The 27,106-nt window shown below is 35.8% G+C and overlaps 1 protein-coding gene across 2 annotated transcripts; it reads right to left on the reverse strand.

The window, feature by feature from the left end:
• Window positions 1–124: 124 nt before the first annotated feature.
• LOC118035841 (guanine nucleotide exchange factor SPIKE 1) lies at window positions 125–26,530 on the reverse strand. 2 transcript variants are annotated; one of them, XM_035041491.2, is made up of 31 exons: window positions 26,282–26,530; window positions 25,980–26,080; window positions 25,187–25,349; window positions 24,667–24,794; window positions 24,400–24,503; window positions 24,209–24,264; window positions 23,688–23,785; window positions 23,416–23,553; window positions 22,428–22,739; window positions 20,938–21,225; window positions 19,793–19,960; window positions 19,513–19,704; window positions 18,430–18,473; window positions 17,077–17,146; window positions 16,585–16,746; window positions 12,451–12,558; window positions 11,965–12,002; window positions 11,424–11,568; window positions 10,075–10,201; window positions 9,740–9,933; window positions 9,062–9,192; window positions 8,328–8,403; window positions 8,051–8,161; window positions 5,835–6,017; window positions 5,061–5,204; window positions 4,773–4,946; window positions 4,298–4,645; window positions 3,876–4,208; window positions 3,079–3,264; window positions 731–1,705; window positions 125–581 (listed from the first exon to the last, which is right to left on the reverse strand). In XM_035041491.2, the coding sequence occupies exons 2-31, from the start codon at window positions 26,076–26,078 to the stop codon at window positions 327–329; spliced, it is 5,550 nt and encodes a 1,849-aa protein (XP_034897382.1). In that variant the 5' UTR covers window positions 26,079–26,080; window positions 26,282–26,530; the 3' UTR covers window positions 125–326. The 2 variants fall into 2 exon arrangements, with proteins under 2 accessions (XP_034897382.1, XP_034897381.1); XM_035041490.2 differs by having other exon boundaries at window positions 24,391–24,503.
• Between the last annotated feature and the right edge of the window lie 576 nt (window positions 26,531–27,106).

Raw genomic sequence — 27,106 nt, forward strand, 5'->3', positions numbered from 1 at the left:
CGATTCCCATGTATCTTGTTCTTCCCTTTACATTTTGCATGGGTTCAAAATAAACATGTAAGCTCACAGCACAATGCAAGTTGGTATGAAACCCTTAAATGCACTAAAAGAATTAGGACCAAGATTTGAAAAGTAGCATGCAGGTAGTAAGGCACCTCTTGGATTAGCAAGTACACTTGAGAGTTGAAAAAATAATACACTGAACACATTGGTTATATATACGAAACATGAAATCTTTGCACATCTTCACCGGAAAAAAGAAAATACAACTAATGATATATGAACATACCATCGGAGTAGTAGAATCAGATAATGTTACAACAACGTCATAGTTCTGCAAGAATGGCTGGGATGTAATGAGATAACTCTGCAGTGAGCGATTGAAATCCGTTCACAAGCTGCGTGTGGAAATCTTGATCTTCCTCTCCAATCAATCTAAAATGTACACGAATGGCACGCTTGCAAACAGCCATGAATTCAAGTAAGGCAGCAATGAGTTGCTGCAGTTCTTGAGAACGCAACCTTGTAGCAGGCTCACCTGACAGGAAGGCTGTGCAGACACTCAAAACTCCACTGTTTACCTGTAACAAAGCAGATTGCCGTAAGAAAAGTGAACTTCGCTTGGCCATGGTGATGAATGGTTGGAGAACATGATAAAAATAACATTTTTATATCGATTTTAATTGAAAATATGGAGGAGCTTCGTTAAGAAACCCAACAAGCAACTCACTTGAACTGCAACACTGCCTTGGAGAATTCTCTGCAAACTTTGGAGACGTGGAAGCTGATCGCCTTCAGAGCTGCGGGGCTCCTCAAGCTCGTTTCGTAAGGCAGCTGTTCGAGTTTCAATCATTCCAATTGCATTCTCGACTGGTGAGAACTCAAGAGATTCAGATTTCATTACCAAAAGCCTGTTCACCAGAGCAGGGAATGAGCCTTCAGTCTGAAGAACTGTCCTCCTCTTCCATTGGTCTTCCAATCCACCTTGGGTTTTACCATTTTTTGTAAATGGAGTGTCAAACAAGAAGCGGTCAAAGACACGTGCCCGGACAGTCCCAGTGGAAAGAGAGAAGATCCTTTCCCTTCTGCTTCCTAAATCTTCATCTTCCATGACCGGATCAACAGCAGTTATCTGCAGGTAGCAGACTCCAGGCTGCAGCTCGTCAGCCTTTACTTGCCTAGAATCTGGAATAATATGCAAAGTGTGATTGTCGTCCATCCTAGACTCATAAATATGACTAAGTTTCTCCATTATGTCACCTAGCCGTACATCACGGGGCTCTCGGTATACATATTCCTTCCTATCTAGTTTCCCAAACCTTTCACCATAGAATCCCACCCTATAGTATGTGGCATCAGTGAACGGAATTGGGCTTGATTCCTGCTCCAGAATTGATTCATAGATATTAGTAAGCGAGGTGTGACATTTAGCCAGCTGTCCATATGCCCTCCTACTTTTATAAACTGGTATTACAAGCTCCAGAATGTTTGCACAGAAATGAAAAAGCTCAGCTTGAGAGAAAAGGTTATTAGCAAGCTGTAGATATTTTACAGCAGAGTCCACTGTGAGCTTTGAAGAACCATACCCCTCTACCTCAGCTGCAGATGCCTCAGAAGTGATCTCACTGCTGACCATTGGGCAAATTTTCCGTAGAGAGATCACATGATCTTTGCTCCACACACCATCATTCCTAGCCACAAGAGCCTACGATGATTGAAGTAAATCTATCAGTTGAAAAAGGATAAAATGTAGGCAACCATCACTCTATGATCACAAACTCATCTTTCCAGTTGTCCACTAAGCTAGAAAATATCAGTCAAACTACAAATCATGGAAGAATCTTGAATCAGCTTACATAATTCGCTGTGGTTTAAATACAATTCCATTAGACTCAAATTGTTGAATTGCATGATTCAACACAAGCAAATAAATAAATAAATATGAAATAGATGGTTCGAGAGGATTGTGCTAATTGCAAATTCATTTCTCCAGAGATCACAAGAGTTAATAACATTCAACACCACATAAACCAAAGATGTTAGTACTGCCTGGACAATTAGACAAGATCTTTGCAGTTTTTTTCCTTTTTCATCTTATTTTATTGAAACCAATAGAAAACCAACCCCGAGAAAAAGCGAAAAGAGAAACAGTTTGTGCGTCTTATTTTAACTTTCTAACACTAGAGTTCAAAGAAGCCCTGAAAACATAAAAACACAAGGCAGAGCGGGTGAAATAGAACAAGAGTGAGAAATAGACGTTTTTATGATTAAATGATAGTTGATAAGAAAACATGTCATAGTCTGTCAGAGTTTTTACCAAGACAATTGTTCGCGGTGAGATTTGAACCTGCATTTCTTACATTATGCTAAAGTTCATATCAATGGGAAGTTAGTCATGTCATTTAACAGGTTCAATCAATCAATCATAGACAGGCTACATAATTTAGGTGTTCATCCTTTACTATATCCAAAAGATCTCCAACTCCGACGGTTCAGAATTAGATTCAATTCGCTTCTCCAAAAAGATGATCTCTCTATGTGAGAATTCAAATCTCATTTTAACCTTCATAATCACTGTTTTCTGTATAACAAATAATGAGAATATTGATAAGTTGAAGAAAATTACACCAAATATAAATACTTTTACTCATATTTTAAGTGGCTAGAAAAACTCTCATCAGTTGAATTGGCTTCTCCAAAAAGCAACTATTTTGTGACAATGGATTTGGAACAATCAGTAAGCATTTAGCTTCAGGTAAAGTTCTGACAGACCCAGCATTTGAAGGAGCAATATGACAGTCTCCAACAATTTCAACTTCCAGTTGATGGCAACTCACTTTCACCAGAGAACAGTGGGAAAAAAGTGTAAAAGATGCAAAAGATAAATTCAGAATATGACAAAGCAGCAGCAATTTAAGTCATTTGCAAGTTTTGGGTGTTGGCAGCTTAGAAGATATTTACGAGGACAGGATACTGTTTAAGCATATCATGAAGAGTTTCTCTCGGTTGGTGTACATCAAAATGAAAGGGCAATCTAATTAATTCATTTAGTCACAACCACACATATTAGTAATTTACCTGCATTACAACACCAGCAACAGCCACAGCACACTGTGCAGCTTCAGCCCAAGACTGCATTTCCTGATGTGCATCGCATAAATGCAGTAACCACATTATGTGAAGATCAGGAACAGGAGCAAATGCCATTGCTAGTTTATAGAAGCTCTCTGCAGCAGCATATCTATCCACAGTCATTACAGAACCCTGTTAAGAAAGTCGAGAACAGATGATTCTGTCAGAGCACCAGCATTTAGTCATAAATCTAGCATGCATTAGTGATGCCAAAGAACCAATTCAACCTTAAAGCTTAAGCTATCAGGTGAAGTTCCAAGAATGGTTTTATATCTCTCTAACACACTCTCTTAAGTGATAGCCCTTTGAACTTGAAACTTGCACATATTTACCATTACCATGTGCTTAATTTTATTAATTTAATTAATTAGAATAGGGTTGTTCAGATTCAAACTTGTGACTCTTTGATCATTAATATGATATCATGTTAAAGAACTATTTCGACCCAAAAGATTGAATTATTAGGTGAAGCCCAAAGAATGGTTTTGTATTACTCTCTAACACACAATATAGGGTAAAACTCATCCGAATTCATTGGGAAAAGAACCACTAATCCATGATAATTACAGAAATGCCCTTTCCTAATTCAGGAATACAGCTTAAGCAAGAATGTGCTAGGGGTTACGATTGGGAGGAAAACGTTGCCAACACTACTTGCTTATATGCCCAATCCCATCAATCCATTATGTCCGTATTAAATGACCAGTCTCTGAAATAAAAAGTTGATGCAGATATTAACTTACCAAGAGTGCATGTTCAAGGCTAGCATCAAGGGCCAGGATAAGGCAGTCTGAGAGATATTTCACCTCACTCCAAGACCACCTATTCTCTGCCAATTTTTTTGGAACTGCCACCAGAGCACTTTCAGGAAGTCCACATTCCCGTAGTAGGTCAGGAGTCTTCAATTCATCTGCCACCTCCTCCAAAGACTTGCGAAGTCGTTTTGCTTCACCACTCTCCTCTAGCATTCCATCAGACTTCATCTGAGTCACTTGCACATCAGACATCAGCTCTGACAGTGTGATAGTCAGCATGACCCTCAACCTTGCTGTTTGCATGAAGTAATAGAAAGCGCTCTGCAAAAACAGAAGAAAATGACAATTGATGTTATATAAGTTGAAAATTACAAAACATGCGGCAAACCAGAGCATGTAAAAAAGCATACCCTGACAAGAATCTGGAGGCCAATAACAGCTCTTTTCTTGACACTTTCGTTTCTAAAAACTGCAAGCCGAAGAAGATGGAAAGCAACCTGCTTTAAGAAACGATCGTTCTCCCTGGCCATTAATGTTGCCCCATGAAGATCAAACACGTTGTTAAAGACAGGAAATAGAGCTTTCCAGAAAGACAATGGTTGATTTCGAGAGAAGAAGCTCGTAAATATGGCTGTGAGGCAATCAAGTTTCCCATAATCAGTAGCAATGCTATGGGAAGCTGCCATCATAGAAAACTTCTCAGTTATTTCCAGAACCTGAAGACTCACAGCAGCACTCAAGTTTTCTTCCCAAAGCTCCTGAAGTAAATGCCAAAGCTATCAGCTACCTAAATTATTGGTCATATACAGAAATATAATATTTTGCAAAAAAATAGGCCCCATTGCAGTATGAGAACAAGCACATGAATTCTCCACAAGAATATACCAGTTTCTGTCTCAATATTGGATGCAAGGATTCTCTAAGTGCTTGGGCTGAAGCTCCAATCCTGGAAGATTGTGCCTGAGCAAGTGCTTCTCTCAAGGAATATGGCTGGCTGGGGGAGCTTAATTGGGAATTCACTCTCTGCCACAAATATCCATTATCAGGTGTACCCTGAGGCTGCACAAGAAAAAATAAAAAACTTAGTAGGATATATAAATTTTGACTTCTAAAACTTCTAAAGCATGCAAGAGCGCTAACTTTTGAACCAAGAACAAATAAAATTTAACCTACCCTGACTTCTTGCCGTGATGCCTCAGACAGATAATTGTTGATTGCTGGAGAGAGCCTATCGGAGTACTTGGGAGAAGCAGGTCCATCCCCAACAGGACTGCGAGAACTAGATCCCATAAGAATGCCATCAGCAGGTTTTCTGTGCTGTAAACACATTGTGCAGAATCAGCATCATACATAGAAAAACAGAGAAACAATGCTAAAGAGAAGCAACCCCCAAGGGGTTGCATGCAAACCCTAACATTTTTAAACTTGATAACCTAAACTATAGTACTTGCCTAGCAGATCGATTTTCCTCTAAGGCTAGGTTTTGCCTTATCCTTCTATAATTTTAGCCTTTTTTGACTAGTGAGCCTTCCCTAATAAGGTGCATAAAGTGCATTGGGCCCTTAACAAATCAAGAAAAGCTTTTGGACTGGATGCTCTAACTCCTCAAAATGTGATACCTGAGGGAAAAAATAGTCAAGACACTCCACTTTATTTTCCCCGAGTCAATTTTCCTTTCAAGGATCTATATTTTCTCCCTATCTATGCCGATGGCCAAAAAGTGCATTACCAGCATGATCTTAGTGATCGCACTTGTTTTTGCATGTGGTGCATGTTGCCCTAATTCAAACTAGATAATATTTAGAGGCACCTAGATGAATAAACTCTTAACTTAAACTAGATAATTCTCCATACCTAGACCAACAAATATGTTCAGCTACCAAACACAAATACCAATGTCTAGAAACATGGGAAGAGAAAGAGACGGGAGTTCAGATAAATAGCAACCTCAAAAAGAACAAGGCATTCCTCCATGAGTTTGAAAAATAATCTAGTCCGAGCAATGCTTTGCTGCCACGCCTTGACAAGCGATGTATCATCCAAATTGCGCATGATTTGCAAAATAACAATTAAAACTTCACGCTTTTCAACAGCATTCAGGTTGTAGAAGACAGGCATCTCATCCAGGATCTGCATAAACGACAGATTCTTAATTCAGCGATCCATGGGGTAGTTAAGAGCAAATATCAGTTGGCAGAACAGTACAGCCTATAAAATACATCTTATCCCATATCACCTCTTCTACATCATTATGATACTAGATATACTTGCAGTTACTAATTAAGATTAGGATGTTAACAAGGCAGACAAGCTCAATAATCATGAATTTCTACAAATTTGCAAGGCACTATATGAGGCCAACACTTGAACCCAACTTCCATCAAAAGAATTAGAAGTAAACTCAGTTAAGAAAAAAAATGATCCATTACATTTACATGAAAGAGTTTCAATCACTGGTTTATCGGTGCAATTAGGAATGTATCCATTTCGTCTTCAGCTGAAGGCATTTTCTTAGCCTTTCTTAGGGGAGAAAGCAATTTTTTTTCAATATTACTAGACATTTTAAATGTGTCCAGAAAAGCATGTCCGTATAGGTGGGTTTTTGACTTCTTACTTGGATGATAATGTCTATCAGACTCCATATATGGCTACAGAATACCATAGTGATACACAAACTGCTGAAGGTGGTCAAGGCTCCATATATTCATTAATTTATGGATGCAGAAAATAAATATAGAGTCCGTCTAAGTGTTGTGCGCAGAACCAGAACAAAATTGTGATATTTGTTTCGAAACTTTCGATTGTCAAAGTGCTTTACCTTTCCTTCATTAATGAGCATCATCTACCTTGTTTTGAATAACTAACTTCTGAGATATTAGATACACATTGGCTTAGGCTAGTATCTGCATAGTTATTAATATTCTGGCATCAGAATATCCATCTCATCAAGCGGCTCTGCTTGTCATTAAATCTTCATCAGGGCAATTTTAATCAGTTACATTATCAATGAATGAAGTGGTCATTATAATTCCTGAATGCCTCCACGAATTGGTAACAATATATTCTTGACCAGTGAATTTAATTCAAAAGAGAAAATTTAAAACATTATATCTTTTTCATTTCTTACTTTTTACACCATCTCTTATTTCCACAAGGAGAACTGTTTTCAAATCCTTTAGTAAGAGACCTGCACATTTATTGTTCTTACCCGCATGCTAGAAATAAAGTTTTATGAGACCTTTCTCTGATGCCGTGTGTCACTGGATTTCCTTTACCTAGTTTGCAATTCTCATGTGATGATTTCTTAGTGATCTGTTTTATTTTACTCTACACATAGCAATTATGGGAACATGTTCAATGCTGGACATATAATTATGATTAAACCATGAAGTGTATTGAGAGAAGCATGCTTTAACTTCTCTTAATTGGACCAAGGCAAATTCTTGCTTCAGCCACTCAGTTCACTTGTGAAAGTAAATTGAAGCACCTGTAGTTATACCATGTAACTCCATCTCTCACCATTATCAACAAAGAATGTTTCATTGCCTCTGACAAATTCTCTTCAAGAAACTTCGCATTTAAAGATCTTTCTTAGTAAATGAACTACTGGTCCTTTAAAGAGTTGCCATGTGTTATTTTGAAATAGCCCATTAAGGCAAGAGACAAACACTTTGATTTCTTATTACATGAACTCAGGCACTAACCTCAATAATCAGTAGCCAAGCAGATTCTGAACAGAAACTTAACTGATAATATGGTAAAGATTTCCTGACATCCGAAGCTAAGTTGAACAATTCATAGTCCATGCCAAATGATAGGAGTACAGAAGAACCCTAAGTCCCTAACAAATACTAGCATATAAACACTTAAATATAAAGTTCATGGTGATAATGCTACAAACACAAGCAGGCAAACATAAGAACACAATTCTCCTTTTCTGACTCTTAATTAGAATACTTCAGTTCCACCAAACATTAAAAAAAAAAAAAAAGAGTTAAAGCAATCGAAAAGTGTAATCACAAAGTTATACAGAACTATGATGAGCAACCAAGATTCCCACATGATAGCACTAGAAGAGAAATTAAATTTGACTGTGAACTTGAGGTAAGGCAGAAGTGATTGGATGTTTTATAAATAAGCAAGAATTTTATAATGGTAAAAACCTGGCCAACAAGTGGAAAATATAGCTGCGCGATATATAGTTTATCTTCAGGCTTTTGGTATCGAGCATCAAATTCATGCTTGCAAAGCAGTACTACTAAGATTCTGGCTGCCTGCATGCACCAAAACTCAGTGCCATGAGAATATACAGAGGCGGAAATGGCCACAACAAGTAAAATACCAATTCTGCAAAAAGGTACTCTTGAAGAAAGTGTACGCACATAAGATATAATATTCAGATGAAGTAGAGGGAACTTGGTTCATCTGCACTAAACTCACCTTTGACCGTTGAGATAGCTCATCATGATCCCAAGTAAGGAAAAGCTCTTGTATTAAAACTGACGCAAGGTAGTTTCTACAATACAAACAAGAACACAATCAGACATCCATTACTACAAATCCCTACTCGGTCACTAGATAGCATCTACCTTTTTTTCTTTTCGGAGAATGAAGATTACATCCATATTATGTGTTAAAATGTACGTCACAATCCTAGGTGCAACTTGACACTGACAGACATCTACACTTACAAGGAGATTGACAAATGAAGTGGCTGAAAGGACAGCGATAAAATTATATGAAAAGAAAACAAGCCTATGTAATACAGAGTTCACCTAATTTATTTTGTATAAAGCATCAAAGCAATCAATCAACAAGAATTTGATTAACAAAATACCTGAGGGGCCTCTCCCCAGCATTTCCACAAAAAAGATCAAAATCACATTATTTGCAAAAAGGTAAGCATGCAATCACAAACTGATCAGCATCCCCAGATAAGATTGCCCAGGTATTTGCTTATATGTGTGCATGTGTGTGTATAAAGTAATAAGGTATTTATATGTTAAAAAATAAGAAAATCTGGTTCTAGAAAGTAGATAGGTAATTGAATGAACTGAAAGAAAATGACAACACAACATGAGAAGAAAGTGATCTAATGAGATGCAGACTTCACTCAATTTATCTTGCATGATGTACCAAGGTGATCAATCAAGAACAATTAGATTGATGAATACCTATCTGAAGGGTCCCTCCCCGGCATCTCCACAAAAAGATCATGATCACATATGATTTGCAAAAAGGTAAGCTTGCAGTCATGAAGAACTGATTGGCATACCCCAGAAAACTTGTCCAGATACAAGGACACCTGTAGCAGATTGCAGATAGTTAGAGGTATAGCGAGTTATAACATCAGTAAAATTTTAACCTACCTTATACTCTGCCCACACTCAAGATAGCAGAAGATTTAGATCCCTACTTCCTGGGCACATGATGCCATTCCTAGTATGTTATATGCATACAGAACTACTCGACAAATTGTCTGTCTTGTCAGGGGTGGCATGTAGAGTACTTTTGAGGGGACCATGTCCCAAAAGTTTTTCAACATTACACCCTTGTGTCTTAGCATATAATTTAATGAAACTTTCTTATTCTCCCATTACCCTATGCCAATATTTCAGTTTCATTCTGCTTGTCCACCTTCATGAACAAAGTTTAGCAGAAATATGATTATGGCATTTTGTCATTCACATGACACCCTTCCAGCATACAAGTCGTCATGTTAAGTGCATGCTCAGTGATCCACATTTTATAACTGAAACTATATATACATAAATGCCAGAGCAGTTAGTGTTAAAAAGTACAATTAATGTCAGTATGCTGATTTAGATATTATATTTCAGCTGAAAGCATACCAATTCAAAAACTTGACGAGGTTCAATGATTGACAAAAGATCATAGCAGAAGAAGGCCAAACTGCTATTCAAACGTTTTGCCAAGCTTAAACCCTTCTTACAACGCTCATGCACCTCTGTAAGAAGGCAATCATATAACTGCATTATGCATCTGAACACACCTTCTTTCAATTGCATCGGTGGAACATCTTCACCTACAGCACAAAAGGAATTACAATAAAAGAAAAGAAACATAAGTTAAATACTGCAAATATAAAATCCACGTCAATTGTAATTTCAAGCAAGATCATTTTGTATCGAAATGGCAGGAATCCCATGGCATTTAATTAATATACCCAATGGAAGACTATGATAGAAAAGACGAGCTTGCTCCAATGCCATCGACTTGACAATAAGCTCAAGGAAAAACCATGCCATTGCCAATACATCATCATATACTGGTCCAACACGATAGCCTTTAGCCTGCAGTGGTCATAAATTTGAAAAGTTCTGCAAGGAAAGAACAAAAAGAGAGGGAGGGAGGAGGTGGAGAAAGAGAGAGGAAAAGAAGATGCATAAACACAAAGAGATGACTTTGGTCCTAAGCACATCTTGCAATAAATGCAGCATCCAATGAATGTGATAAATGCACTAATCCAACAATGGATGCCAGAATCAGTTGTGTCATTAGCACCAATAGATGTCATAGGATTCAGCGATTGTATTAGCCAGCGAACTACACTATCAATAAGAGCATAAACATATCATTTGGTCAAATTGAGACGGTGGAGGACTGTCATCACTTAGCCATAGTCCAACCCACTTTAAAGACCACTGTAATCTATTTGAAATATCACAAGGATGTTAGAAGCCAGGAAAAAAAATGAATTACAAGTACAAGTAGAAAAGGATGATGAATACAGATTCTTAAATGGCAAAGTATTCCAGTGACAAAGAGCCATGAACCTTTCTAAAATTAAGAAAGAGCAGGCTAATAAATTGCCTTAGGCACAGGGATCCAAAACCAGCCAAGAAACTAGAATTCATAACAAAAAAATTCCCAAGTAACAATAAAAAAAGACTAATTTATACAAGTATAAATAAACTGATAATAATCACCTTCCTTTTGCTTCATCAATGGGACTAAAGCGGGTAAGACGATGGAACAATAAAAACATCAAGACTGATAAGTATATAACTACATCACAAACACATAATTGAAATTCATAACGATTAACACTATTTAGCCAGACACCAACAAGTGAGGTTCACATTCTTTTCTAATATACAAGGTAATCGTGCATCATTGTCAAACCCAACAATGGTATGAGGTTCACATTCTTTTCTAATATACAAGGTAATCGTGCATCATTGTCAAACCCAACAATGGTAATTGGAAATGCTTCTAAACCTCTGCAAATAAAACTAGAAGGATGTTAAAAATAAATTTGATATAATATTTAGGGTTTTGATACCGAGCATAAGAGTGAGTATGGGAAATTTACAAAGCTCCAAGTAATATAATTGGAAGAAATGTCATTATACTATGAAATTTAACAAGTTATCTACATCTATCAAGAACAGGAGAGAGTATGTGCACCAAAGTTAGATAGATGATGGTAACTAAGAAACGAAGGATGATCATATGACCAGTTTACCACCCCTACCAGCAAATGCAAGAATTGTGAAAGAAGAGACAACTAACCTTGCTACGAGCCAGACTCCCCCACACAGTGGACAAACCAGGATAAACAGGTGGTTGACGACCACCAAAGTCATCAAAAGCATAATCAACATAGTTAACCAGAAAACGATTCCGTTCAGTATCATCAACTGACTCTTGCTGCACCCTACAAAATGAAATGCAGCCAAATGTTAAACGATGCAAAGGCTAGTTTTTATTGCTCTTTTTTTTTCTAAATAAATTGCTCGAAACTGGTAAACACTGAATCGAATCTGAAAAGATTGAAAATTTATGAGTTAACATCGCCAAGATCAGGAAAAGATGGACATTCAAATCTAATAACGATAATATTGATTGAAGATTATCAGCAATTGAGAAGTTCTCCCTGCTTTTATTTAGGTAGACTAAAAAACTTTGGAGGCATACATTTCTGATTCCTGTTTTGAACAACTCATATTTTACATGAACTCAGATTTCTGCACTCGAAGAACATTCTAGAAGACAAATGATGTTGCCCTGATGTTTTTGATGTCAAACTCAAAAACATGACTAGCAATCATACCTAGTTAGGATATTAACCATGGCCCTGAAGGCTGCAACCTGAAAGAAAAAGGGAAAAATAAAGAACTAGTTAACAGGCACTGCACAATCAGGAGCAAAGGTGTACAACATGAAAACAAAAATTAAAAAAGACCCCCAAGCAAAAAACCAAATGAACTAGTTAAAATGGCTTTAAATCACAGCCAAATTTGTAATCGCTATTGCGACCCAACTGTCACATTTTTACAGGGGTTGTCTATTGGCTGCAAATGGCACAAGTGTGAATTTATCAATGATAGAAGGCACCAAGATCTGTTGCATAAAATAAACTATGGTTTCAGATCATGGTTCTATTGCACAGGTAATAACACTTATTATTTAATGCCATCACAGAATGACTATTACTGATATCTAAAAACATGTAGTTAAAGCAACTCAAACAAACATAAACAGTGAGTTCCATATCAAGAAACACTTGTAAAGCTCCTGGTTGAATTGTTAAAATTACCTGAAGAGTTTCTCCACCACTGCCAATAAGATGGAGAAGCATATTCAAAATTGGGTGGAGAAACTGAAGCAAAGCAGTGGAATCAACGTTCTTCAGACTATTAATGGCCTGCATGATATCCATAAACATTCAAGTCAAGCCACAGCAAACAGACCCTATTTTCACACAGTTGAATTGATTATGATAAGAAAACTATCCAGGAGTTTCCTTGTTCGTGATAATGTAAACCAAATAGAATTTAATGATACAGAAATAAGACATCTAATTCAAGCAAAATACTGGCTGAAGAAAGGCCACTAAAAGCACTACACATAGAACATCACTGAGATGCCAAAACACCACTTTATCCCAAAAAGTCAGAAAAACAGAAGCTAAATAATTTTGGTTCTCAAAAAATCTGGTGGTACAAAGAAGTTTATGATCCATCTCTTTCCCAGAGCCCTTGAGAAAAATCAAAGATAGCAAATCCTTCAAACTATGTGGAGATTCCCATTTTATTCCATAACTGCCAAAAAGCTTATTCCACGCATTTCAAGCAACAACCCCATAAAAATAATGATGCGCCGGAGTCCAAAGTAGTAGCATAAGAAATGATGACCACTGCTCATATGACTTTCTCACCTGCAGAAAACCATTATTGTTTATTCAACTAAGAACCACTAGAGATACAATACCCTTGACCTAATGTTGTTCGCAAGACATTAAAAATCTTGGCCACATAAGATAATGAGATAATATGACAATATGATGCACCGTTTTTTAAGTTCAAAAACTACTTCCCATTTCAAGCCACAACTCCAGCATCACCTGTTCTTGAAGTGGTAGGAGAAAAAAAAGAAGTGTGGCTAACTTGACCATGGTTTGCAGTCACGCTATCAAATTCAACAAGGTAGCTAATATTCAAATTGTAAACTTGCATTGGTTATAATCTAAAGCTTGCAAGTCAAGGAAGAGAAAGCAATACAAGGGTGGAAAAGATTAGAAGTACCCTAGAATTTGAGAAGGATCAAAAGTACACTAAATTTCCCCATCTCGAGTTGAACCATTTCTCAGGTATCTATAGCTTGGGAAAGGGTAATTCAGGAAAGGGTAATTCAGAAAAGCAAATGAACATACCAAATCACATGGTTGTGGCTAAGAAAGAGTGACATGGGAAACTTTTCAATATTCTTGGCCTGATAATGTTTATTTCATTATTTCATTGACGGTTAAGGTTTTGAGGAGTTTAAGAAAAGCCCAAGACACAGTTTAGTAAATCAAGTATAACTTTTAATCCGACCGTTGGATCAAGATAAAATTTTGACAGAAGATTCTAAAGGCCATGTTTCTTATTGAGTTCAAATTTCATAATGACCAGAGATCGGTAAGGCCTTCAAATAAGGTTCGAAAATTATTATGTGGGATTGTCTTTATTTACCTTGTGTTTGGATTCTTTTTCTTATTTAGATTAATATTTTACTATTTGAAAATCCTAATGCTAGATGCATTCTATTAGTTATGTGAGTTTTAATTAAGAATCATTTTTCTATAAGGATTCTAGGTCTAGAACTAATATCAATAGTGATGTCTAGTTTATTTTTGTTTGAAGAAGATTCGGATTATTCCAGAGAGATTTTTCTCTATTCATCAACAATTTTAGGGCTATAACTTTAAAGCTTGAGAACCCTATTTTTTATCCACACTATATGCCACGTCAATTGATATCAAAGCAGGTTAGCCTCTTTGATTGATGGAGACAGTAATAACTCAGTTTGATGTAGAAAAACATGTGAAGGAACTAAAATGGATTTCATAGAAGCAAAAAGTGTAAATATTAAATATAGATTTTTCTTTAGCATGCACACACCATAAATGAAATTTTGAAGTTCAGGGGTCAAAGACATGCTACTTTGTAAATCAATTAGCTACAATGTTATATTCTAAGTATCTATTCCTTCGGAGTGGAAGAGATCAATTTCTAACAGTTAACTCGAACTCGAGGGCATGCTTTTCAAAAGTAGAAGGGATTAAGGTGGGGAACTTTCTTCAATATTCTTGGCCTAATAATGTTTAATGCATTATTTCATTAATGGTTAAGGTTTTTTGGTTTTGAGGAGTTTAAAAAGAATTCAAGAAGTAGCTTGGTAGAATCAAGCTGAAATTTTGACAAGATTAGAAGGTCGTGCTTCCTATTAGGTTAAAATTTCATGATGATCAAAGATCAAGAAGGCTTTCAAATAAGACACAAAAGTTACTATGCAGAATTGTCTCTATTTACTTTGTTGTATTTAGATTCTTTATCCTATTTAGATTAGGACTTTTAATTTAATTAGTATTAATAGATTCTATTAGCTAAGTAAGTTTTAATTAGGAATCCTTTTCCTACAAGGATTATAGGTCTAGAATATATATAGAGATATCTAGTTTAATTATGTCAAAAGAAGATTCAGATTATTCATACTTTTTACAAATATCTGAGATTTTTCTCTATTACTCTACAACTATAGAATAATAGGGTTGTAACTTTAGGGCTTGAGAACCCTAATTTTTATCCACGCTATACACCGCATCGAAAAGGTAGGAATCAAGTGCAGAAGGAGCAGAGACGGAAATTGGACTTTACCTGCTTATGAGACATTTAATTGATTACTCGGTATTTTTAGTCATTTTCAGGAACCTTACTATAGATTATAAAGTTCAATTTTTAAGTTACCATTCAAGTTAAGAGTTTATTTTGTTTCCAATTTAATAGTAGTAAAATTTGTCTTCCAACCTTTTGGAACTCTTGTTCCTATAACTTGCACTTTCAAAATCTACATAAGAGCACATAATATTATAAATTATGATGAGTTTTGTTTTGATGATTGAGAATAGGAAATGATATGAAACTATTTTCCTTCTATCTACCATATTTCTCTAGATTCTCTCCTTTATTTTTTCTCCTCTGTAATTTACTTATGCCCTCTACTTCCCTAGCAAGAAGAAATTTTAATTTCTGAGGCTTAGTAAAGCACATTCTAGTTTTCATCAGAAATCAAAAGGAAATTAATCTTTCATTAATAAAGCTGCTTAATCGAGAAAGAGAGGAGGAAATTGTTGGTGAGTGAGGGTTGAAAAAGGGAAGCAAAAATTCTAGGGAGGTGATTGAGTCCCAAAAGCAAATATCAACTTCAATATCTCCAGCAAATGTATCATAACAATAGACAACTAACACATCATTATATAGGGGAGGTTTCTTCAAAGATCCTTCTTTAGGAAGAAGAAATCATAGGCAACTCTATAACCTCATAATTCTAAACTACTTGAAAGAGGCACCTAGAAGCACCAACTGCTGGATAAGAGACCAAACATCCTTAATCTCTAAATCACTTCACAATGAACCTATATAACCTACTCTGCTCATAGAAACATGCATCAGAAAATCAAGGATCCTATTATTCTGCAATAGGATGATCAAGAATATGCATGTATTGGAGTTTGAAAATAACCACACGCAATTATGTCTTTCAAAAATTCCTTATGATATTTGGCTTCCAAATGGATCGTCACTTATTAAAAGAAAATTTTTAGTAGCCTCGTTTTAAAAAAGATTCCCTTAAATTGATGAGTCTGAACTTCTTCAATTTCCACATGCATAATTTGATTAAGAGATCTTTCAAAGCTCTCCATGCATAATTTTGGGATGGTTGTTTACTTGCTTGACTTGGCTAAGTCATTAACAACCGCCTGTGAGGATTATCACAGAGTCAAGCTTTAAATTTGAATATTAGATAAACAAACTGGGAAAACAGCATGACTCTAAGGACACCATGAAATGTATCATTTAATCCAGAGACAGAGCCTTAGGTCTCCCAAGCATCCATTTTTTATCACCCAATTTCTCAGCCTCCAACAGGTCTTTTAGGCCATTGGTAGGGATCATGAGACCAGTCCAAGACAGCATAGATAAAATAGACCTTCTGGCCTTAAATTCTTCTTTCAGTTAATATGGCAGCTAACATATCTTCTTGCTATTTCTATGATGTGAGAGTGATTTGAAGACTATTTGGCAGTAACACATGGAATACCACAAAAAAAGCAGAGAGATTGCATTAGAATAAATGTTAAGGATGCAAATATAGAAACCGATATGTACTGAAAAAATTAGAAGAATACCTCAAGAAGTTCAGATCCCCAAGGTGGACTAGTACGAAGAGTGTGCCTATCATATTCAATAAAAAAATCTCTAATGCGCTCATTAATGGGATACAGAGATGAGCATAGTCTCAAGCGCAATCTGAAGACATTTTTTCCATCTTCCAAATAATCCAGCCTCTCCTATAAAAGATTGGGAAGAAAGGAGTATAAAAGGTAAATCATCACTAAACAGTATATATAAAGATTTTGCATTTGAATAAACAAGCCAGAATGAGGTTGGCATATATGTGTTTATGAGACAATCAAGGAATCAACAGGAAAACTTTTCCCTAGAAATCATATGAGATTCAATTAAATTTACAAGAAAGCAATAAAAAAAATGAAAGAGTAATCAAAAGTGGAAATTTTCCTCAAACAAAAAAAAATCAGAAAGTGAACTATTTTATAAAAATACACAAAGTAGAGATTGAATACCAACATTATTCATCCAACACTGCACTCCAAACATACCTTTCCCATTTCCTGGAGATAATGTGGAACCAGCTCTCTCATTATTGGCAAAGAAATTTCAGATCTCAACCTGAGTAAAATCATGCTATAAATAAAATGACTGAAACTTCTACAACCTTAACAAATTTATAAATAAATAGCATGATGAAATAATAGTGTCAATTATAGTGTCAAGCCATTTTCCAAGTTTCAATGTATAAATCACAAGAAGGGCGAAGAAGAGCAAACTTAAACCTCAAATAATTATTCAAAAAGAGCAAAATTGGGACCCATATCAAATCTGACTACAAATCAGGGAAAGTTTAACTTTATGCATAATATCATAAGGCTAGCAATGACTTTTCATGTTGTCTAGACTCAAAGATATTTGGTAGAACCAGACCAGATATTCAACCAGACAAGGCTTCATCAATGGTCAGACTACTAGCTCATACATATTATAGACATGATCCAAAAAGATAAAGGTATTTTCACAACTTAAGGAAAAATAGTATGAAGGTAAAGATTGAATGCAGATGAATTACAGTTAGCAATCCTCATATATTCATTTCAATGTTGAACAAGCAACATACTAATCCTAGTCATATTGAGATTCTCCTTTGTTTCAAAGAACAAGATATATCATGTTTGGCCAATGCAAAACATTGATTTGAACTCAATGGTTAGAATTCCACTCCAAAATGTTAGTGGGTGGTCACATAATTGTTGAATGGGCACTTATTTTATTTTGAGAAATCCAAACTGTTAATGTAACAACCCGGCCCAGCCTACCAGATATTGTCCGCTTTGGGCCTTACCGCCCTCACGGATTTGTTCTTGATGACCACGCATGGCCTCAAAACGCGTCTAACAAGTCAGCAACTAGCACTACTAATAACATCAGCTATCAAATCCTCACCCTCCGATGTGAGATATTACAATCCACCCCTCTTAAGGAGCCCGACGACCCTGTTGGCATAATCGGACAGCCGGTGAGGCCGGCTATGATACCAAATGTAATAGCCCGGCCCCACCTGCCAAATATTGTCTGCTTTGGGCCTTACCGCCCTTACGGATTTGTTCTTGGTGACCACACATGGCCCCAAAACATGTCTAACAAGTCAGCAACCAGCACTATTAATAAGGTTGGCTCCTCACCCGCCGATGCGGGGTATTACAGTTGATATCAAATAAATGGTTTGGATCTCACGGACATGATACAACATGTTCTATGGAACAGGAGGGGAGACAAATCCTAGAATGTAATAAAATGTAACACAATATTTATTGTTGTGGAAAATTAAGAAAAGAGAACTAAGAAGTAGTTACAATAGAAAATCAGAAGAAACGCCAAATTTAAAGCCATTTACATACTGCGCATGTGTGGATAATGGAAGCACTGCATATCCGATAACCACCTAGAAAAGGAAAGAATATGAAGTCATTTCACGATGATAATGTTTAGAACACTCCCAAAAACCCCGCAAAAACAAGCAATGGAGTATAATAAACTGAAACTCAACATTGATGGGAAATAACAACAAATAGGAATTATAGCAACATTCAATATACAGTCCACTGTAGAAATCAAGCTTTACAGGGATATCTTGCAAGAACATAGCATGTAACTTAAATTATAAATGGCATGTTAAAAACTTAGTTTCAACTTGACTGAATCGAGTGAGGATTGTAGAAAATAAGTTCTTGTATTCCAGAATATACTTTTCTTGGAGATGTCCAGAATATGCTTTTCTACTTAGTTACAACAAATAGAGAAGAACAAGGAGCACTGTTGCACAAACTATTACAGCTCTGTTTTGTTTGTTGGGGCAAAAGATACCTTTTCAGTATATGCTTTGCCTGCAGAAGATGAAGCAATTTTTTGAAGGGCATAAGGATCAATCTATTAATCCCCCATATTAAAATAGTAACCAAAGTATTTCAATCAATTTCAAGTTAAATCAATATGGTCTGAGTAGCCAAGCTGTAGTGACATGGGGTTGGGTTTCAAGTTCTATGCACAGTATGTCACTTTTATCCACCAGTTCTTATTTTGTCAGTCAGCTCTCCAGCAGTACAAACAGAGTAGAAGGATGGAATTTGGATTTTTGTCAAAAACAAAATCAATTCCTATGCTAAAAAGAGTACTGAACTTTTAAAGTTGCTGGTTATTATGAAGATGAAAATATCTGATCACTTAACATTACCCCATTTACAATAAATCTTCAGTGAGCCATCTGTATCATAATCTTTCATTCAGATTTCAGCCCACAAATGCTGAAATGTGAAAGGACGATGTAACCAGAATCCAAAGCACAATGGGAGTGATAAGATATTTTCATTTAAATATGTCACATTTGATGTTAACCCCTAGCCGCACACCAATATAATGCTGGATTTCAAGTGGTCAAGTATAAACTCTATGTCAAAAGGGAGAAAAATAAATGTAGGGCGTACTGGTTTTGGAGCTTCCAGTTTGGTTTGAAGATCAACATGGAAGAAAGTGAACAAGAGGTGATGGGATGGTGTCCAAATGGCTGGCAGAGAAAGTTTGATTTCATCGTGATAGCAAGCCACTCTAGTCCCAGCAGCTACTTGTGTGTGAGCCCACTTTTGGAGTGATGTTCCTGGCTCCCTGGGATGCATTGCCTGGTAAGATAAAGCACACACATCAATCAAGTTGAATGGATTGCAGAAAGCAAACTGATTTAGCACTTAACAAGTGACACCCATTTACCTCTAAAGGCTGTCTACGAACATCCACGTCATCCTTCCTTAGTTCAACCCGAATGAACAAATTCCTCTTCCGACTCAAACTGACAGTTAATGGGTAAACATACAGGCAATGGAAAAGCTGCAAGAAAGGCTCGTTCCTCGTGGTCGTGCGGAAATCAAAAGCTTGGAACTGGAAGTCAAAGAACATGGTTAGAAGGAAAAGGGTATACGATAGTGAGCACCTTGTTGAAATAGAAAGAAAAGGGTTATTATTCATAATAATCTTCAAGATGCATACTTAAATTAAATGCTGCTCTTATTACAACCATCTAAACACAGACAACAGATTCAAAAAGAGTGCAGATATTCAAATGAACATGGGGAGATAATCATGGGCAGGACCCATAAGTTCAAATGCACGTCTTGGGAAAACATAAAATTGCATTGATTACCACATCAAATAATGAGCTCAGCAATGTTAAAATAGTTATCCAAAAGGATTGGACATTTGTTAAAGATCACTATTTCAAGCCAAAACATTAAATAAAATGAGAGAAGGAGATTATCTTTTCATGAAAAATAAATCAATCATTACTTCTGATTGGTTTTTCCTGTTTCCTTCTCTATTTTCAATACAGGACAGAATTTACCATTAAAAATATATGATGTAATTATAAAAGAATGGGCGTTGAAAATAAAAATTGTTATCAAGGGCGAAACCTTATGTGCAACGACAAAAATCACAGGCAGCAAACTGCATGTTCATGGATTCAAGTCAAAATAGCTGAGATGCCATGCGTTGCAAGAAATGAAATTGAGCATTAAGAGCTCTCAATGTTGTAAAATTATGAATCATGAGCTTTTAGTGTCATCATGGCAGTTTAACAGTTCTTTGCCAAGTTAGAGCTCCTAAACATAATATCATTCATCATATTGCTTGACACCAACAATTCTCAAATGAACTAAACAAATTATGCTTAAATGCATTTCCAAAGGCGACAAGAAGTTCAATTAAGAAAAAAATGACTTGCAAGTTCATTGACTCAGCTTGTGGAAAAATCGCACATAAGTAATCACATACAAGTTTTGGAAAAACAAAAAATCCATACGGTATGCCTATATGGTACATTCAGATACCAATATACACAAGAAGGTTGTTATACTCACATCATCAGCAGTGAAATCAGGATTTTCACGAGCATTTGATATATTTCCAGATGTTTCTTTCCCATCAAAGATATTCCACTTCGAACCACTACTTTGAGGATCATCGAAGCCATTGCTAGGGGATTTTGTAAATGCAGAATCAGCAACACGATCCCCCAGATCAATGGAATCATTGGTTATACTGCCAGTTTCTGATAAATTTTCCAACTCCGCATGGGCTGTCTGATGCTTTTCAATTTCTAGTCTGAGAACACCCTTGACAGGTTTATGAACTTTGCGTTTAGGATCCTAAAAATTGGAGAGAACCTCAAATTAAGATAAATATTAAGAAGCACTTTACAATCTACAAGATTATTGAGTATTCATTCTTGCTGTTAGATAATCATTGAGCAGACACTAATGCATCCACTAAGAACAGAAAGGACCAGCTCAAATGTTTTAAGATAAGTGGAAAAGTACAAAATACAAAATAAAAGGTGACCTTGATGCATGTCAAATAAAAGTAAATAGAAGAAAGAAATGGAAAGAAAATGATTTATTAGAAGTTGTAACATTACACCACATGAATCATGAAAGCTTATTTTCGTAAAAGCAAAAACAATATATAGAAGAATATTTGCATGTAAGAGATGGCAATAATTAATAGCATTAGCAAAAACAACTAAGAAGTCAGTATTGCACCTTTTATTTTTTCAAAAAGAATGATTTATTAGAACAGAGAAGAGGACAGATTAGAACAAGAAGGATAAGACATTCTCCATGACAAGAGTACACAGGAGAGAACTTGAAAGAGAATGGCCTAGCAATCCTTTAGAATATTTGATTAAGAAATGCTTTGCACATATTATTAGAACACAGTTGGAAAGCCAAGAAACCATTCAATGTTATAAGAACTGCTTTGTAGGGGAATGTTATCCACATATTCTGGAGTTCTGCCTCATCAAAGCATTCAGAATAACAGCAAAATAACATGCCTCCTTTCTCGAGAAAACTTTAAAACCCTTCTCCGGTTATGTGTTAATGATGTGTTGCTCTAATGCTCATTCTTCTTATGTTCAACTTCGAGCTTCATATATAGCAATTTTTTTAAACTAAATAAAAACAAATTGAAGAGAAGCAGCATAAATGTACACTCAATCAGAGTAGATGGAATACAATGAGAATTGTGTGAAAGACTTCAACCATTTGCACTGGTTTTGAGTAAGAAAAACATTAATACTTCAGAAAACTAGCATTACAAGGTTCCATAGAGATACTGGAAATGCAAGACATGAGGGAATGCTACAAATGAAGCACATTGTACATGGAAAGAACAATCATAGGCAACTGTATACAAAAGATAAAAAGAAATGAACAAATAAAATATATGTACCGGCTGCTAGCTTGAGTGTTCATAAATAATTTAGAAAAAATAAATAAATATATATATATATATAAATCGTAAAGATAGTAAAAGAAATCGATATAAATGAATCACTTATCCACCGCACCTGAAGTGAGTCCTCAGTGTAGCTTTCCTTGACTTTATTTAAATTTGATATTTCAACCACAACAGAGCTTCCACTTGAATAACCCAACTTCCCATCCAGAGTGATCTTTGCAACAGGCTCGAAAACACCATCATGGGAGCTTGAGCCAGATACACTTGGAGCAAGAGGGCTGCTTGGAGAAGCAGCCCCCCCGGAAGTCGCAGCTATACTGTTATCAAATAATGGAACAATAGTCCACGCAAAGGATTCTTTGTAAGGCATAATACGAGACCAGACCTGCAGTTTCTGCTTCTCTCTCTCGCTCAAGTGCACCTGTTCAGAAAGAGGGAACACAATCATCACATTAGTGAAATGTTGTTCAAAAACATAGTTTAATAAACATAATTTATTGGTAACCAGTAAATGATTGCATAGATGGTTGAAAACTATGTTCCATGGATATATAGTCGGTTAAGTATGTTTGAAGATTAAAAACTAAAAAACCATGGAGAAAGGCCTTCAGAGGATGACAAGATTAGTCCCACAAATATAAAAAAACATTATAATCTTATGATGGGATGAAACTCCCTCCATACTCCATTTTCTCTCTTTCCTCGCCCCCAATGTGTTACAAAGACTATTTTGTTAGTTTTTAGGAGAACAAGGACTGAAGTTAAACCACAATAAAATCTCAAGGACTCTAAAAAATTACCCAATAACTAAAGAAAACAATTGAAAAAGGGAAGAATTTTTTAGGTTTGATTTAAATCAGTTAGCCATTATATCATTGAAACACCAAGCTAGGCACACCTATCTTATATGTAACATTAAGGCCCCACGTATTATATGGTAGTTCATTGCATAACTTACATCAATCACGAATGAAAAGGGAAATACTGTTTAAAAGCTAGTGGCATATAAGCAACTTGCTAACAAGGAAACAACATTGCAATTTTCAGTCCATTAAATGAACATAAAAAACAATAACATCAAGACTTAAAAGACATACAGGTTCTTTACGTGAATAAACAGAGGCAGTGACCCCGCCTTCTTCTGTGGCAGGCTTCTCTAGTTGGATGAGCAAACATATTGATGATGAAGGAGCATCTAAATAGAAAATTCCACGGGGATCATGAGAAATTTTTGCCTGGCAATAACAGGAACAGGACCATTAAATTTCCTTCTATATAATCTACAAGAAAACTGCTTAAAATAACAATACCAATGACATAATAAAAATTTAAATTGAAAAGGAGCTTCTAAATTATTATTATAGCTTACATCTTGAGTGTCTGTTGGCACCACAGAAAAATAAAAATCCTCGGACAACTTTTCTCTTCTCTCCTTATTATATATGCAAATTGTACCATAAAATGGCTCTGAGAATGAAAGACACAGAACTCTAAGTCAGAAATATTCAATTAAATATATTTTATGAAACAGCATAATTAAGATTCCTTTATTACAGTGTAAAATGTTTTGCATTGAAAAAAAAAATTGATTAGAGCTACAGGATTTTTTAAGTTCAAAAGTATTTACCATGCCAGAGGAGTTTGTTTAGACAGTTAAAAATTGTAGCTTATTTACAATTAACATAAGCCTAGCAGGTGACAGATCCATAGTTTCACCTCTTGGTGGACATGACTTGAACTAGAAAAATGTGAAGATAGGATATAAAACAAAACAAAAAATTGTCATTTCATGTCCAAGTCAATTTTTAACCAGTTGTTGCATATAGAAAGAGCTTGGGAAGAGAAATGTTATCAATGGTATAAAACTGATAATAAAAGCTGCACACCCACCAGCTAATCCTGCTTGAAATGATAGGGACAGTACTTTCACAGAGATCTTCAATCCACTATGGCCAGCCCCACCAGGATCCCCCCAGGAAAAACAAAAAATAATCAGAGATAAAGCATAACAAATAAATTGATAGTGAACCACAATACTAATACCAAACTTTTCAGCAATAACAATTTAAAACCTGTCATACTGTGGCAATGGAGTTTCAGGAATCCTTTGGCCAAATATCATCGACCTCTCATTATCCCAATCAAAAGCTGGTTCATATGCAGGGAGAGGAGATTCACCAAAATGCTGCAAGTACATCATTAAAACAATCATGAGGGGAACTAGAAGTGAGTTATTGGAGGCAAACGTTAAAGAACCAAGAAGCTAACTGATTCATGAAGTACCAGACTAGTAGAATTATGTAATGAAGTTACGATCTCAATAAAACCAATGCTCCAAGCAGTACAACCTTTGAAACAACAGAATTTGATGAGTCAGGGAAGGCGGCCTCCACAAATTGCCTTCCTGAAGTACTTGGGATGTCATCATCGGTGGTCTCTTCAGCCTTGTTTCGTCTTGAATTGGCAAGATGCAGTTCTGTACAAAGGTCAAAGCGAAGTTGAAACCATTGAGCATCTAACTATGTATATTTAAGATATTCAATACTAACTAAATCACAAAAACTCAGATTTCTCCCAATTGACATGCACGATGAACAGCTAGAGCTAACTTAATTGCCAACTAGATATGTCAAGAAAAGATAAAGTTTCTCGAGAAATACTCCATAGGAAATAAATCCCTCTGAATCCAAACAACTAAAACAATTCTCAAGAAAATACTCCATGGCAGATAAATCCCTTGAATCCAAACATCTGAAACAATGTTTTACCTATATGCCAATCTTAGCTAGCATGCAAGAGTAGGATTTGTGTACTAAACAGTAAATTGTTCCCCTTAAGTAAAATCACTAAAAAATTTGTCAACCTTACCTGTCTCGAGATCAGTATCCGGACCTTCAAAAATCTGGTTTTGAAAAGATACTGGAGAGATACTTTCATAATGACCATACTTGTTTTCATCCTTCACCCAATCAGTTCTATAACATTGAACAAGTTCATTAAGATGTGGCCACTGCTCCAAATTTTCATCTACCTGAAGAATAAAAACAAAAAATACAACAACAAAGTAGTAAGAGCCTTCACTTTTTCCAACACGATCATATCTGCACACACTACATTGACTGATAAAATCATAATAAAAACAGTCCCTGACAGTAGCTCCAATTAATTTTAAGGAAATGAGTGGATAAATTGAAATTGAGGCTATTAACATGAGCAAGCAGATGAAGTTATCAAGATTTTTAAAGGTCGCCGAGTTACAATATGGTCAGGGTTGTCAGCAATGAGCTTCCCCTCTCCATTTTGGTGTTCGATATTGACAACAAAAACCTATAAGCTGTAAGAAAAATGACCGCCCCCTCGGAGAGCGGACCCAACGATACCAAACCTTTTCAACAAACTCCCTCGCTCTCATAAACAAGGAAAATGCTTGAGTTATGAATTAGATAGGGAAAAATAAGAGCAGTTCTTACTACATTATATTTACTCTTCACCTTCAATTCAAAAATCAAAATGAACTTACATTATTGTCATTGCATCATTTATTAGCTTTAATTTAACATACATTTTGCAATAAGTTCAAATTAATCATTAAAGTTAATAAAATAACTCATGCAACTAAAATTTAAATTATTTTAAAATAAAATAAATTAAAAAAACTCACCAACGGGTCCAACTTGAGATGAGAAAGGGGCTGAGAATGCCGAGGTATTTTCCGGAACCGCTGCCCTCCGCTGCTGCCGTTACTATTATTATTATCCATCTCTACCAAACACGCCATAAATAAAAATCAAAATTCATTTTAAATTAAATAACCGACAAAAAAATAAAAACAAAAAAAACACCGTCTATTGTTAACATATTTGCTAGATCTGAGACGAACGACTTCAACCATGTCCGGTGCAGCATTTTAAGAGAATGCGTCAGCGATGGAGAAGCTCAGACCTAGAGATGCAGAGCTTTTACCTGTGCTGCGACTGAGACTAGAAGGGGAGAGAGCTCAAAATGTGAAGCGATTTCGTGCACTAGAAGAGTTGAGTTCTTAGAAACGGCATCGAGTAAGCTCGTAGAGGAGAGATCTTGAGATAGAGATTGAGATAACCAACTAACTCTGCTCTAAAAGACTGAAGGCTAAAGAAAGAGACGAAGAGTACAGAGCGAGCCAGCAAAATACAGAGGGAGGGGTACAAGAGTCAAAATGAGTCCTTTTTTTTTTTTCTAGTTTCTCGTCTTTCAACTCGGCTGCGACTTGCTTGCTTTAATTATTATTTTTTCCTTTTCTTTTTCTTTTTCTTTCGCTTCGAAGGAAAGGAATTACTCCACTTAGCAACAGTCACCGGCTCGGCTGACTGATTAGCCTGGTACCTAATCCACACGTCTTTAATCTAGACAGGGTGTTAAAAAAAAAAAAATAGAGTTGCTTTAATTTAAAAAAAAATATATTTACTTAAATTAATCAGCTCATTTAAACTTTATAGTAAACCAATTATATACTGGGTTCAGCAACAGTAGTTTGCATTCTTTTTCTATTTAATTTATAGAATTTTAAATCCATCTTGTATTTTCTCTATTTTTCATTTTGTAGGTTATATATATATATATATTATACACACATATATATCTCTTTTAGACGGATTGGATTATAAATATACTGTGGATATTTTGGATTAGTGTATTCAAAGTTTTGAAACCCAGCCTGGTCCAGCGGGTCTATTTGAAACTGAAACCGGGTTAAGTTCAAGAAAAAATAGAGGAAAAAAAAACTCGGTTAAAACCTATTGACTTATATTT

This window comes from Populus alba, chromosome 11 (assembly GCF_005239225.2).
Source record: "Populus alba chromosome 11, ASM523922v2, whole genome shotgun sequence".
In the NCBI taxonomy this organism is placed as follows: domain Eukaryota; kingdom Viridiplantae; phylum Streptophyta; class Magnoliopsida; order Malpighiales; family Salicaceae; genus Populus; species Populus alba.

Coding starts and splice junctions, on each gene's coding strand:
- LOC118035841 (XM_035041490.2), bottom strand. CDS start 26,078: ATGGATAATAATAATAGTAACGGCAGCAGCGGAGGGCAGCGGTTCCGG. Junction 24,504..24,666: donor CAAATTCTGTTGTTTCAAAG/GTTGTACTGCTT, acceptor ATGTACTTGCAG/CATTTTGGTGAATCTCCTCT. Junction 21,226..22,427: donor ACACTGAGGACTCACTTCAG/GTGCGGTGGATA, acceptor TCCAATTTTTAG/GATCCTAAACGCAAAGTTCA.